At 32.3% G+C, this 12599-nt stretch overlaps 1 protein-coding gene across 1 annotated transcript in view; it reads left to right on the top strand.

Annotated features, from left to right (window-relative positions):
- Window positions 1-12599, top strand: part of PIGK (phosphatidylinositol glycan anchor biosynthesis class K) — a 111709-nt gene that overhangs the window by 49068 nt on the left and 50042 nt on the right. Inside the window, exons 8-9 of the mRNA XM_033115575.1 lie at window positions 95-205; window positions 5146-5318. Of these exons, the coding sequence (XP_032971466.1) occupies window positions 95-205; window positions 5146-5318 (284 nt within the window). The remainder of the gene's footprint in view (window positions 1-94; window positions 206-5145; window positions 5319-12599) is intronic.

Raw genomic sequence — 12599 nt, 5'->3', positions numbered from 1 at the left:
TGACTTATTTCACTTAGCATAATGCCCACAATGTCCATCTATGTTGTTTCAAATGGCAAGATTTTGTTCTTTTTTATACTTTGCTTTTTCATAGCATCAACCTGATCCTGCAATTGGAGTTCACCTTATGGATAGATACACATTTTATGTCTTGGAATTTTTGGAAGAAATTAATCCAGCTAGTCAAACTAATATGAATGATCTTGTAAGTACATACTTGATTATAGCACATATGTATGCTAATTTTAACTTGATAAATTAAGTCTATTATTACCCGTACTGCTAGGTACTATGTTATAAGTTGAATGGTGGCTCTTTCAAACTGGTTCGAATTTCCCTTTACAGTGGTATCTCTTTACTACAAGAGGCCTAAAGCTTTAGTGCAGTTAACTTGCTATTATTCCTTAGGGTACTTTTCTATTTTCATTCATTTACTCTGTTTTTTTTCCTACCAGAAATGTACTTTTTTTTTGATATTCACATATTGAAATTCTGCCTATTCTTCAGGAGTCAAATCAGATCTCCTCCAGGAAGTCTTCCCAACCAAGTTCTTTCCTGTTAGAATTTACTTTTCAGAACTTTATTTCTCTTTTGTACCGTTTATCATAGTCTGTCTTTTTTTTTTTTTTTTTGAACTTACTAATTGAGTGTCTTTCTCATTTAATGGGACATTCTTGAGGAGAGGGACCTTCTCTAACATATATCTGTGCACCACACAACTTCTAATACAATGTTTTGCCATGGCTTGTTGAATTGAACTCAACTTTTTTTCCTGACATTTCTGCACTGATGGTATCTTTTTAAATAACTCTACTTTGAAGTTGCTGTTGGAAGTAGGCATAATAAAAAGCTTGAAGCAACAATTCCAGATTGGGTAGTTACTGTGCATCGATGACTTTTTTATCCATTCATGTAGACCTTGTGCATTCATTCACAAATATTTCTTGAGTTATTGCTGTGTCAGGCACTGGCTATACCCTAGTGAAAGAGGCAGACACTCTCCCTGCCATCATGGATCTTCAGAATGAAGGCAGGGGTGCTGAGTAGAAAGGTCACCAGACTCTAGCTCTTCAGCCAAGCAGCTTTGCACTGATCTCTTTTATTATACAGAAACCTTTTAGCTACATTTTTTATTTATTAAAGGGTTCTACAGCAAAATTCTGAAAACCACTGCTATAAACTATCAAATCTGATAAAGTAGAACTACTTACTAATTACATTTTTAACATTGTATATTGTTATGCATGTTAAACCTTAATATGAATTTGAATATTAAAACAAAACTTGTGATAATGCTACTTTAACTATAAGAAAATCATAGTCACCTAAATTCCAGTTACTTTACTTTTAAAGTTTATTCCCATTTTTAGATTATATAATGTATATTTTATGTAACGCATAACATCCTGTCTCAAAATTTCGCAATAAATGCACTTCACACTTTAAATGTCTAATGGATTAAAAAAATACCTCTTCTGTTGGAATTATATAGGAAAGACTGAGGAAACTAATTTTGTTTTTATTGCTTATAATTGCTATTTAGTTTCTTTAAGTATAGTTGGTATACAATGTTATATTAGTTTCAGGTTTACAATGTAGTGACTCGACATTTTTATACCTTACAATGTGATCACCCTACTAATTCTATTAATCATCTATCACTGCAATCTTATCACAGTATTATTGATTATATTCCCCTGTATCATTTTTACCCATCCCCCAACACCCTCCCTCCTGGCAACCATTCCTTGGGTCTCTGTTTCTGTGAGTCTTTGTTTATTTTGTTTGTTCATTTGTTTTGTTGTTTAAGATTCTACATGTAAATGAAACCATACAGTATTTGTCTTTTCTCTGTCTGAGTTATTTCACTTATCATAGTACCCTCTAGATCCATCCATGTTGTTGCAAATGGCAAGATTTCATTATTTTTTATTGCCGGGTAATACTTAGTTTTTAATAAACATTCCTCACTAATAATCTCATTTGGTCTGCCCACCTCCATTTTTTAAATTGAACTTTAATTGAATGATGAGATTTTTAGTCTTGTTCAGTAAGAATAATCCATTTCCTTGAAGTTAAATAGTACAATATCTCTAGATATTGTATAATGATACCTATTTTCTGTTGGATTACGTGTTTGTAGTAAAATTTGCTGAGTATCAGATGTATTCAGAATACAATATTAGGTGCTTCAGGAGCAGAAAAATGAGAAGACTTGGTGTTTAGCCCCTTAAAAATTTCATAGACACATCCAATAGTTTAGTGGTTACCAGAGGGTAAGAGGGGTGGGGGGTGGGAGATGAGGGTAAAGGGGATCAACTATATGGTGATGGAAGGAGAACTGACTCTGGGTGGTGAACACACAATGGGATTTATAGATGATGTAATACAGAATTCTATGTAATTTTACTAACAATTGTCACCCCAATAAATTAAAAAAAAAAGTTTATACTGTCATTGGTAATGGTTGAAGAGCACATTTCTAGAGTATCACCTGTTACATGAAGTCTCAGATCCTTCAGGTAATGTTTGTTCCTCTCTGAACATATAACTCTTGCTATGTAGCTTTATTATGCTTTTAATATTGCTCTGTAATTGTGTATAATTGTCATGTTCTCTTGTATCCTTGAGCTTCTTAAATAAGAGGTATAAGCACCATGCTTTATGCAGCTTACTACCCATAGAACTTAATTATATAGGATTACTTGTTTTACTATTTTATATATATATGTATATATATGTATATATATGTATCTATATATCTATATCTATCTATATATATGTGTATATATACACACACACACACACACACACACACACACACACACACACACACACACATATATATATAGTAATTGTAGATGCTCAGTGAATATTTACTGAATGAATGAAGGACAGACATGACTACAATGCACATTTATATGGTTCCTTTAAATACAGTGGAATTAGTGATTGGAATTTTTTTTTTTTAGTATATGTGCTGCCGAAGTGAGCATTTTTTTGGAAGAGGTGGATTTTCAGGTTTGAAAGAAGAGAAGTTTAGCATACTCTAGGAGAATGGAATACCTGCCAAGGCACAGAAGTTGCAATACTTGTCGTTGATAATAAACATATAACCTAGTTTGAGTGGAGATTCTGTAAGTGAAGATTATTGAAAGTCAAGCTGAGTAATTGCAAGACCTGTGAGTCATTATGTTGCCGATCCTAAGGAGATGAGATCGATATGATAAACATTCTTGAAGGGAGGAATGACTTCATAGAAGGTGAAAGTATGATTGTTTTGGTAGCAAAGAAGGACATAATACGTATTCGGTGTTTCTGTAGCTCATTTGACTATGCTTATCTGTTTTGTTTTTGTTTCTGGTAAGAATCACCATCTTTTGTATTTTTTTTTAAATTAAAGTTTATTAGGGTGACAATGGTTGGTAGTTACATAGGTTTCATGTGTGTAATTCTGTAATACATCATCTGTATATGACGTTGTTTGTTCACCACTCAGAGTACGCTTATTTTGCTTTCTTCTGCGGGTACCTAATAAAGCCCACCAAGTTGCTCATACAGGAAGGCCTTCAGTCTATGTAGGACTTCAATCTTATCTTCATTTATTTTATCTTTTACTTTATTTCTGCAACCTTCCATCTGTTTTGTCCTTCCTGTTCGGCATTTTACTTTCTTGAGCTTCCCTCACCCTTTTTCCCGTCTTAATTTATATTCTGAACTCCTCTTTGTATTTCCTTTTATTGCTTTCCTGAACCAGGAAGGCCACTAGTGTGATGTTAGGCAAATGACTTAATCTCTTTGAACCTTAGTTTGAAGTAGAGATAATGATTTTTATAAACCTCAAAGTTATTGGGAAGCTTACATGAGAATATCTACAAATTGCTTAGCACAGTGCGTGGAACACTGTGTTTCATAAAATATAGCTGCTCTGCCCTTCCCCAGCCTTCTCCTGTCATGTTCATGATTACTTATTCAGATGGGCTTGTCTCCGAAGCTGGCCTAGCGCTGTGGGCCCTGGGCCCTCGCCGGTAGTACGCCTGTAATGGTTTTCTTCACATAGCCTGTGCTTCTGCCAAACAAGGTTATTTGCCTTCCACATCTCTGCAGCTGTTCCTTTATTGGGAATGTGCTTATTTCCCATCTGTAATTTGCCGCTTCCTTCAGAAAACAGCTTAAATCCCACTCCCTCTTTTTTTCTTATCCTCAAACTACAAGAAGTTTATCCTTTTCTGAATTAGAACCTGTCACCTTTTTTTCCTACCTTATGTTTATTCATTGCTTACTAGACTTAAAGCCTTAAGGACAGAAACATGTCTTATCAATTTTTGTTTCTTCTGTGGAAGGTAACAGTATGAAGTATATGTCATAGAAACTTTTTATGATTTCTGAGTGAATTCATTTGTATCTGTTTTTGGTTAATTCACCAATGTGGAGTATCGGATAAGATTAACTTAAAAATTACTGTGCGATATGTGTATGAAGTTATGAGTGATGAAGTCATGTTTTCAGACTGCATTCTTTGGAGCACTGGTGTCTGGAGGTGACTTGGGTTTGTTTTCATCATGGATAAATGAAGAAAGTTATTTGATTTATAGAATGGTTTGCATAGATTCACAGCAGAAGAGGAGATCTAGTGGGGAGGCTGTGCTTCAACTGCCTGTTATCCAGAGCAGCTGTGCTTTAATTTTTTTTTTTACATATTTGCTACTATGTAATATTTTATTTGAATTTAAAGTTTGAATGAAGGGTTATGATTGCAAGCTGTTTTAAAACACCCCTCTGGTAGAACACCTACCTGAGACAGATATAGATACAGAAAAAAAGCAATTATTTTGTCATAGTGTTTACGTGTGAGTTGTAGATTTAAGCGTTCAAAATATACTCTGTAGCATATAATTCAAAAAGGTGAGTGTTTTTTCGCACTGTAGCCAGCTTCCCCTTTTACCACCTGTTCTAATGTTCATAGTGCTCAGAATGTCAAGCACTATGATAGCAGTGAGTCTTTTATCTTTAGAATCTGTAGCTTCTTTAGGCTGGGAGACCTTTAATAATACACTACATTCTGCTATATTGTGTTACTGGATTTAATAAAAGGTGTATATATATGTGGGTGTGTGTGTATTTATTATTATGTATTTTTTTCAGTTTCAGGTATGTCCCAAAAGTCTCTGTGTGTCTACTCCTGGACATCGCACGGATCTTTTTCAGAGGGATCCTAAAAATGTCCTGATAACTGATTTCTTCGGAAGTGTACGGAAAGTGGAAATTACAACAGAGACTATTAGTTTGCAACCAGATTTAGGAATCATGGAAAGCAGGTATTCATCTTAAATTATTTGTTTCTTTCCCTTTTTTTTCTGTTTTTTTTTCTTATTCACATTAAATTATTTGAATAGAATACTTTAATCTCACAATCTGTAAACTTTTATGTAACACAATAGTTTTTAAAAGATGAAAGTTGGTGTTTGTAAATAAAATGACATATTTTTACCCAGTCTTCACTTTATGCAGGCCCTGTGTTTTTCAGATTTATGGGTAAAAACTATAAATAGCAGTGAGAAGCTCAGATCCTGATTAGGATTATGTTATAATTCCAAAATACAATGTAGTAGTGTGACTTAAGACTTCTTAAGGACCAAAACTTTCCCCGTTAACTGGCTCTCTCAGAGCCATGCTTTTCTGGGAAGGACGAGTACATAATGGTTCAGAAGATCTTCATGAAAGAGCAAGTATATGAACATTTCAAACGTTAACACTCTCTAATGAGTGTGTATGCTGTCACCTGTTGCAGTAGAAGGTGTTAAATGATGCGACATTGAACAGGGAAGTTGGCAGCTGAGCATTTAGTGTGTAGTAAGGGTCCTTGGAGTCTGTTAGATACAAGGCAGATGAACATAAAAAGGGGAATGAGGGCCAAATGCATAATTCAAACAAGAACACAATGCTTCCATGTTCAGAATTTTTTTTGGCTCCAGCAATCTGATTAGTTCTTTGAGTGCCATGTATTTTGGTTCCTAGAGTCTGGGTGGTTTATGAGTCCAGTTCAGTTACATTTCTGGCATTTACCTAGTGGTGTGTTCTGTTAATCTGGATCAATTTATCTGGGACTATTGTAATTTTGAAGTTATTCTCTATCAACAGGTGCCAGAGTTTAAGATGTTTTGGGGGCTCTTGGTAATTCATTAGGGAAAGGAATGAGAGAGAGAGATATAAGCCAGGTTACCCCCATCTTGGAGAGTGGATTGTGTGTGAGTGAGTGAGCAGTGAGTGTGCATGCATTCAACATGTGTAGGGTGTGTGTGTGTGTGTGTGTGTGTGTGTGTGTAGAGAGAGATTGAGAAAAATTGGCTGATTTTGGGTATGTGAATTTTAGAAATATTTATAATGTTCCATTTTTTTCTCTAAACATTTTTAAAGGCCAAATATCTTTGGTAGGTTTAAATGGTGTCTCAGTAGCCAATTTCTTGAAATATGTAGCTGATATATTTTAATAGGTATGAATCTTTGTTATTTGTGATTGTCTAATGCTATCTGTTGGAAACTCATACTCCAGAGAACTTTTCTGGGTTGGCAAATAGCAACATAAATTACTCTCAATTTTGAAATATTCAAAGATTTGCCATTGATCTTATGAATGTTTTAGAAATAAATTTAGAAACTAGCCCAAAATACATCTCTTATGAAGATTTAAAACTGATATTATTATTATTTCCTATTCTGGATATTCAAGGCCTTGGAGTTTATCTTTTCCAATTTCCTATATCTATTGGCTTAAAAAAATATTTTCTTAAGACAGCAGATGATATTCTGTAGCAGTACCACTTTTATTTGTTATTTAAATACTTCCTTTCAAATTACGTTTGTACAATAGCTAAACTATATCTTAATACTTAGCAACTAAAATTGGAATTGAGTTGCTGTATATCTTTTACCAGATTCATTTTATAATTTGCCTTGAACTTAAGCCTATAATAAGATACACTTGGTTTTAACCATCTGACCATTGCATTAATTTCCTTTGTAGGCAAGAACTATCTTTATACTTCTTCTGTACTTACTTTCTGTTCTCTCCACCTAAGAAAATATTAAATATGTAGTAATTGTACAATAAAAAATGATTTCAGTGAAATTCTGTTTCATTATATATTCTGGAAGAGTGGAATTTTATCTCATAAATTATCTCCATGTATTATTTCAGATGCAAAAATAGTTGGTACTGAAGAGTATTTAATTTATCTTTAGTTGAGGAGAAAATTATTTTAAGCTACAAAGCCAGATGCCAGACCTGTTGAATTAGAGCACCCTCTAGTGTTTACAAATAAAATTTATTTAGAATATTGCTTACAGATAGTTTCATGTTTACTGGTATAGGTTATCCAATTAATTTTGAAGAATTAAGTTCCCAACATGTTCCAGGAATTTTTACATGGATGCTAGAAATATTATCTCATATATAGGTGCTACTTATATGCAAATGTGAATGACAATCATTTTGTTTTGAGAAAAGTATATTCATGAGAGATCAGATATTACAAAAACTTTTATTAAAGAAATTATAGGCTAGAATGTGTATGTAGCTTTTCAGATCTTAGGTTAAAAATATCAGTACAGTCATTGCTGTTAAAATATACTTTTAAGAATATTACTTTCTACCTTTATTAGGTACAAATGATTTGTTCCTAATTTGTTCTGACTAGGAACAAATAAGAAACAATAGAACTGATTTGTTCATACTGTATTTCATATTTTGTGTATTAGAGTATACTAGACTAAAACCAGATATGATGAAGAACTTTAATACATAAAATTGACTGCAGGACTATATGAAATAATTTTTTTATATGTTTTCTGAAACTTAGATATTGAATAAGGTATAGTCATATAGTTAGTAACAACACTATGTTTCTGCATATGTCTTACTAATTGTGTTATTAATTTATCTGTAAGAACAAATGAGGTAAAATAATGACTGATTGTAATAATCTTGGCTTATACAATTTGACTCTAAACTGCTTCATCTAAGTATACATAGATTGACTTTGATAAGTATGCAGACAAGTAAACAGCATGCCCTCCTGAAAGAGTTCGGCTTTCTAGAATCTAATAGTAAGTCCGTGTCATAATTACTTAGATTACCAGTTTTGTGTATTTACTTATAGGGAAAGTAGCATCCAGCTTATAGATATAAAAATATAGGCATGTTTTAGTGTTAAACAAAGTATAGAAGTCTAAATTCTGTAGGCATTGCCCAAGAAAAAATGGAATCCACTTTTTTATAGATGAGTAAACTGAGGCTGAGAAAGGTTAAGAAACCTGCCTAAAGTCACCCATCTAATAAATAATAGAGCCAAGATAATGAATCTAGGAATGCCTCATAGTTCTAAAAATTATAAATTCTTATAGTATGCTTTCATAATTTACTCCGAGTTACTTGTCTTGTTTTCTTTTAAGAGGATGTGAAATATAAAAGATAGTTCAGTGAATTATCACAAACGAACTTCTCATGTAACCACCAGAAAAAGAAATAGAACAATGTTGGTACACTGGAAGCTCCCGCAATCTATGTGCCCCTTCCCAATTTCTTCCCTTTTATTCCCCCTCAAAGTTAACCACTATCCTAACTTTTATGGAATTTAGTTTCTTACTCTTAGGTGATTTTAGTTATGTCACCTAAGCATGTATCCCTAAACATTATGTTTTGATTCTTTTATTAATATTATGTTTTTGGAATTCATGTATGTTGTGTGCAACTGTAGTTTGTTCAATTTTTTTTGTTTTTAAAAATTGAGGTATAATTTATTTACAATAAAATCACCCTTTTAAGTGTATAGTTTTGAGTTTTGACAAATGCATACACTCAGATAATCACCGTGCCTGTGCATCACCACAAGAAATTTCCTTATGCCCCTTTTTATCCAATTCCTCCCCCATATCCCTAGAAACCACTGATCTGTTTTCTGTCCCCGTGGTTGTCATATAGATGGAATCATACATTCCATACATACCCTTTGGAGTCTGGCTTCTTTTACTGTCATAAGGCATTTCATATTTTTACCTGTTGTCACATGTATCAGGAATTCGTTTCTTTTTATTGCTGGGCATGTGATACAGTTTATCCGTTCATCAATTGAAAGATACTTGTTTTTGCCCCCAGTTTTTGGTGATTATGAATAAAGCCACTATAAACATTTACATACAAATATAAGTTTTCATTTCACTTGAGTTAAATACCTAAGAGTAGGTTTGCGGGGTCAACATTGTAGAAGTACATGTTAAATTTGTAAGAAACTTCAAAACCATTTTTATAGTTATTGTTCCATTTTGCATTTCTACAGATAATTGTTCCACATCTTTAATTACTATGCTATTTTAAGTGACATTTAAAAAAATATTTTCCATTTGTTGTTCAAATATAGAAGTACAATTAATTTTTATATTGACTGTAATCTGTGATCTGGGATTTTACTGATTCTGTTGTTGATCAACTCAATCCCAGTCAGGCCTTTTTTTTTTTTTTTTGGTAGAGATAGACGAATTGATTCCCAAATTTATATGGAAATGTAAAGAACCTACTATAGTATTTATTATATCATTGAACATATGAATTCTAGTCTCTATAATGTTTACTAGGAAATTAAATCAAAATTTAAATGTACATAATCAGTAGAAACATCTGTTTTGGAATTGGGCAAAGTAGATTGTGAGAAACATGAAACATTGTGATCAAACTGTTCATTGAAAGTTGCTCATAGTAAATTGATATGATTATGAAACTTTATGAACCAAAGATTTACCAAAATGGTTCAGACGATAGGTTACAGGATTTCTCTCTTACTGTTCTACTTACTACTCTATTTTTCAAAGTGATTTACTCATCAGTATAATTCTGTATCATCTTAAGTATCTTATTTGGCCATTTATTTTATATTGTGATTTATAACTGTTAGTCACTTCAGTTGTTTAGGATTTCATTAAAATCACTTTCAGAACATAAATTAGATGTGATTATTTGATTTATAAAGACACTAAAACCGAAAAATTATCTATTTTCTCGTTTTACATTGAATAAAGTTCTTAGTGTTATAGTTTCAAAATAATATGTTGATTATTTTGGGGCAGTTTTCTAAAAGCAGTTTATTTCACTACCTACAGTTAACAAAAACATCCATTGGTTGGTTTATGACTTTTAAGAAATCAATGTATATAAATATGATAGCAGAATATAGTACTGTATCTCTTTGCATAAGTAAAACCTCTGAGTATAAATTAGTAAATATTATGTTTACCAGTGGTAGTGATTTCCAACTAGCATATATTAATATTTAAAAATGTGTCAAAGCAAAGTTAATTTTAATTTAAATGCTAAACATATAGAACCTAAAATTTTATATTGTGAGAAATCTAAAAATGATACGGAATTATTTAAGAAATACCAGGGATGCCAAAAAAATGTATACACATGACTTGTATTCACATCTTTTGTTACCGGTGTATATTGAGTATTACAATTTTAACAGTTGTTTTCTTTCTTAAAATGTGTATACAATTTTTTTTGGTACCCTCTGTAGAACATTAGAGGTTAAACCATTAGGATGGTTAGGGAATAAAGTTTTGAATTATATGAAAAAGTAGATTATTGGCCTTTAAAGTCATCTTCACTCTTTGATTCTATGTTTTTTTACTCTCTTGGTCTACTTATTAATTGTTATATTATTGCTCTGCTCCACTAAATTAAGCTTTAATATCCTAAATGAGTTAAATTAATTTCATATCTATTATCTGATGTTATAGAGGATGTTATAGCATAATAATCAAAGTCAAAATCTTTGGAATTAGCAGCTGAATTCAGAGCCTCTGCCATTTACCAGCTTTGTAACCTTGGGCAAACTGGGTGACTTCTTTGATTCTCAGTTTCCTCCTCTCTAAAATGGAAATAATAATGGCACTTCCTAAGTTTATTAAGATAATTAATTTTTTTAAAGCTGTTAGTTTTGCCTTAAATAATAATGTTCTCGATAAATGTTCAACATTATCAAGAGAACATAGCATATGTTCTGGTAAAAATTATTGCTAGAATGCTATTTTTAGTATATTTTTGGCTATTTGGAAAAATTATGTATTCTGCTTTTATTAATCTAGTGTCACAAAGTAGTTATTTCATATTGGGAGGTTTCTCATTTGGAGTAGTATTACGAATTGGGAAATTGTGTTTTACCAGAAGATGGCAGTAGAATTACATGTTTGTACATATGGAGCAATCATTTTTGAATGCTGAAGATTGAAGGTAGAATGTAGCACCAAATCATGATATTTGTTTCTTCAGACCGCTGACAGAGAAAAATACTTCTCATATTGAATTGTTTGTCGAAAAAATTATGGTAAAAATTTCTCTTTGTATATAAGTTGTTTTGCTTTAATATACCTTATAATGTGAAACTTTGGTTATAAAATAGGTAAATCTACAAGACCTTTTTGAATTGCTACTCTGCTGGCATAGTTTTAGAAATAGCTTGCATATTATTAAATACTTAATAAAAAATTGAAGGATCATAAAATCTTATGTTTGTGTGAAGATTGTGATTAATTAGTAATAAAGATAAAGTTGTTATTTATAATTTATTAGTGGGGAAACCTTGATTCAATTTTAAAATTGATTTATATATGACTCTTTAGGACTGTAGCTGTTAGGGAAAGCAAAAGGCAGAAGACATTTATATTAATAATATATATCTGTAATCCCATTTCAGCAATTGTCATTTTTCTGTTGAAATCATGGCATGGCTTTGTAACCAGTTTTTAAGTATGCTAAAGGTGAGGTGTTACCGAATTGTCCCTCCCAGTGCTTGAAGGAAACTTGAAGGCCATTTGATATATTAGAAAGTGTGTAGAAGTAAATGGACTTGTGTTCAAATTTTAATTTAGTTTCTTGCTTTATGTTTTCAGGCATATTACTTAATATTGGTGAAACTCAGATATTTTATCTGTAAAAGCTTGATCTACTCTCTACCTTTACAGTTATTGTGAGGATTGGGGGTAATGAGCATACTTTTTCTGTGCATTTTTAAGAGCATGCCATGTAAAACTCAGCCATACTGGTGTCTCTCCTCCAAGGCACATGGTGCTATGGGAGTGGTACTGTCTTTATCTGGTGGACTGTAGCTCTGTTTCTATAGCTTCATTTGCATTTTTGTCAGCTGTGCCACACATTGTCCCTTCTGACAGGAATTACTGTTAGCCTGGCCTTTCCATACTTACCCGTGTAGTTGATTTTTAAAAACTCTGTTTCAGGACTGGATGCTTATTTCATTGTGTTTTGTCTTACTAATGATTATAAGTGTTAGTTCATTATTGTAACCCATCAATCTTTTATGATACTTATTCTGATTTCATAATGTTAGCATTAAAGTATATAGGTTTTATTGTGGGGGTAAAAATGAACCTGGAAAAATGGCAGGGCCATGAGGGCTTTGCGAGCAACATCCTTCACAATTGATACCAATTTGGGGGCACAGCTGTTAAGTGTATTGGAATACTATGGTTTTTCTCAGGGGTAATCAATAATTTGAAATTTCATAACAAATGATTTTTAATAAAGCCAA

The sequence above is a fragment of the Rhinolophus ferrumequinum genome, chromosome 9 (assembly GCF_004115265.2).
Source record: "Rhinolophus ferrumequinum isolate MPI-CBG mRhiFer1 chromosome 9, mRhiFer1_v1.p, whole genome shotgun sequence".
NCBI lineage: Eukaryota > Metazoa > Chordata > Mammalia > Chiroptera > Rhinolophidae > Rhinolophus > Rhinolophus ferrumequinum.
The sequence above is the reverse complement of the archived record's forward strand: the minus strand, read 5'-3'. Positions and strand labels throughout refer to the sequence as shown.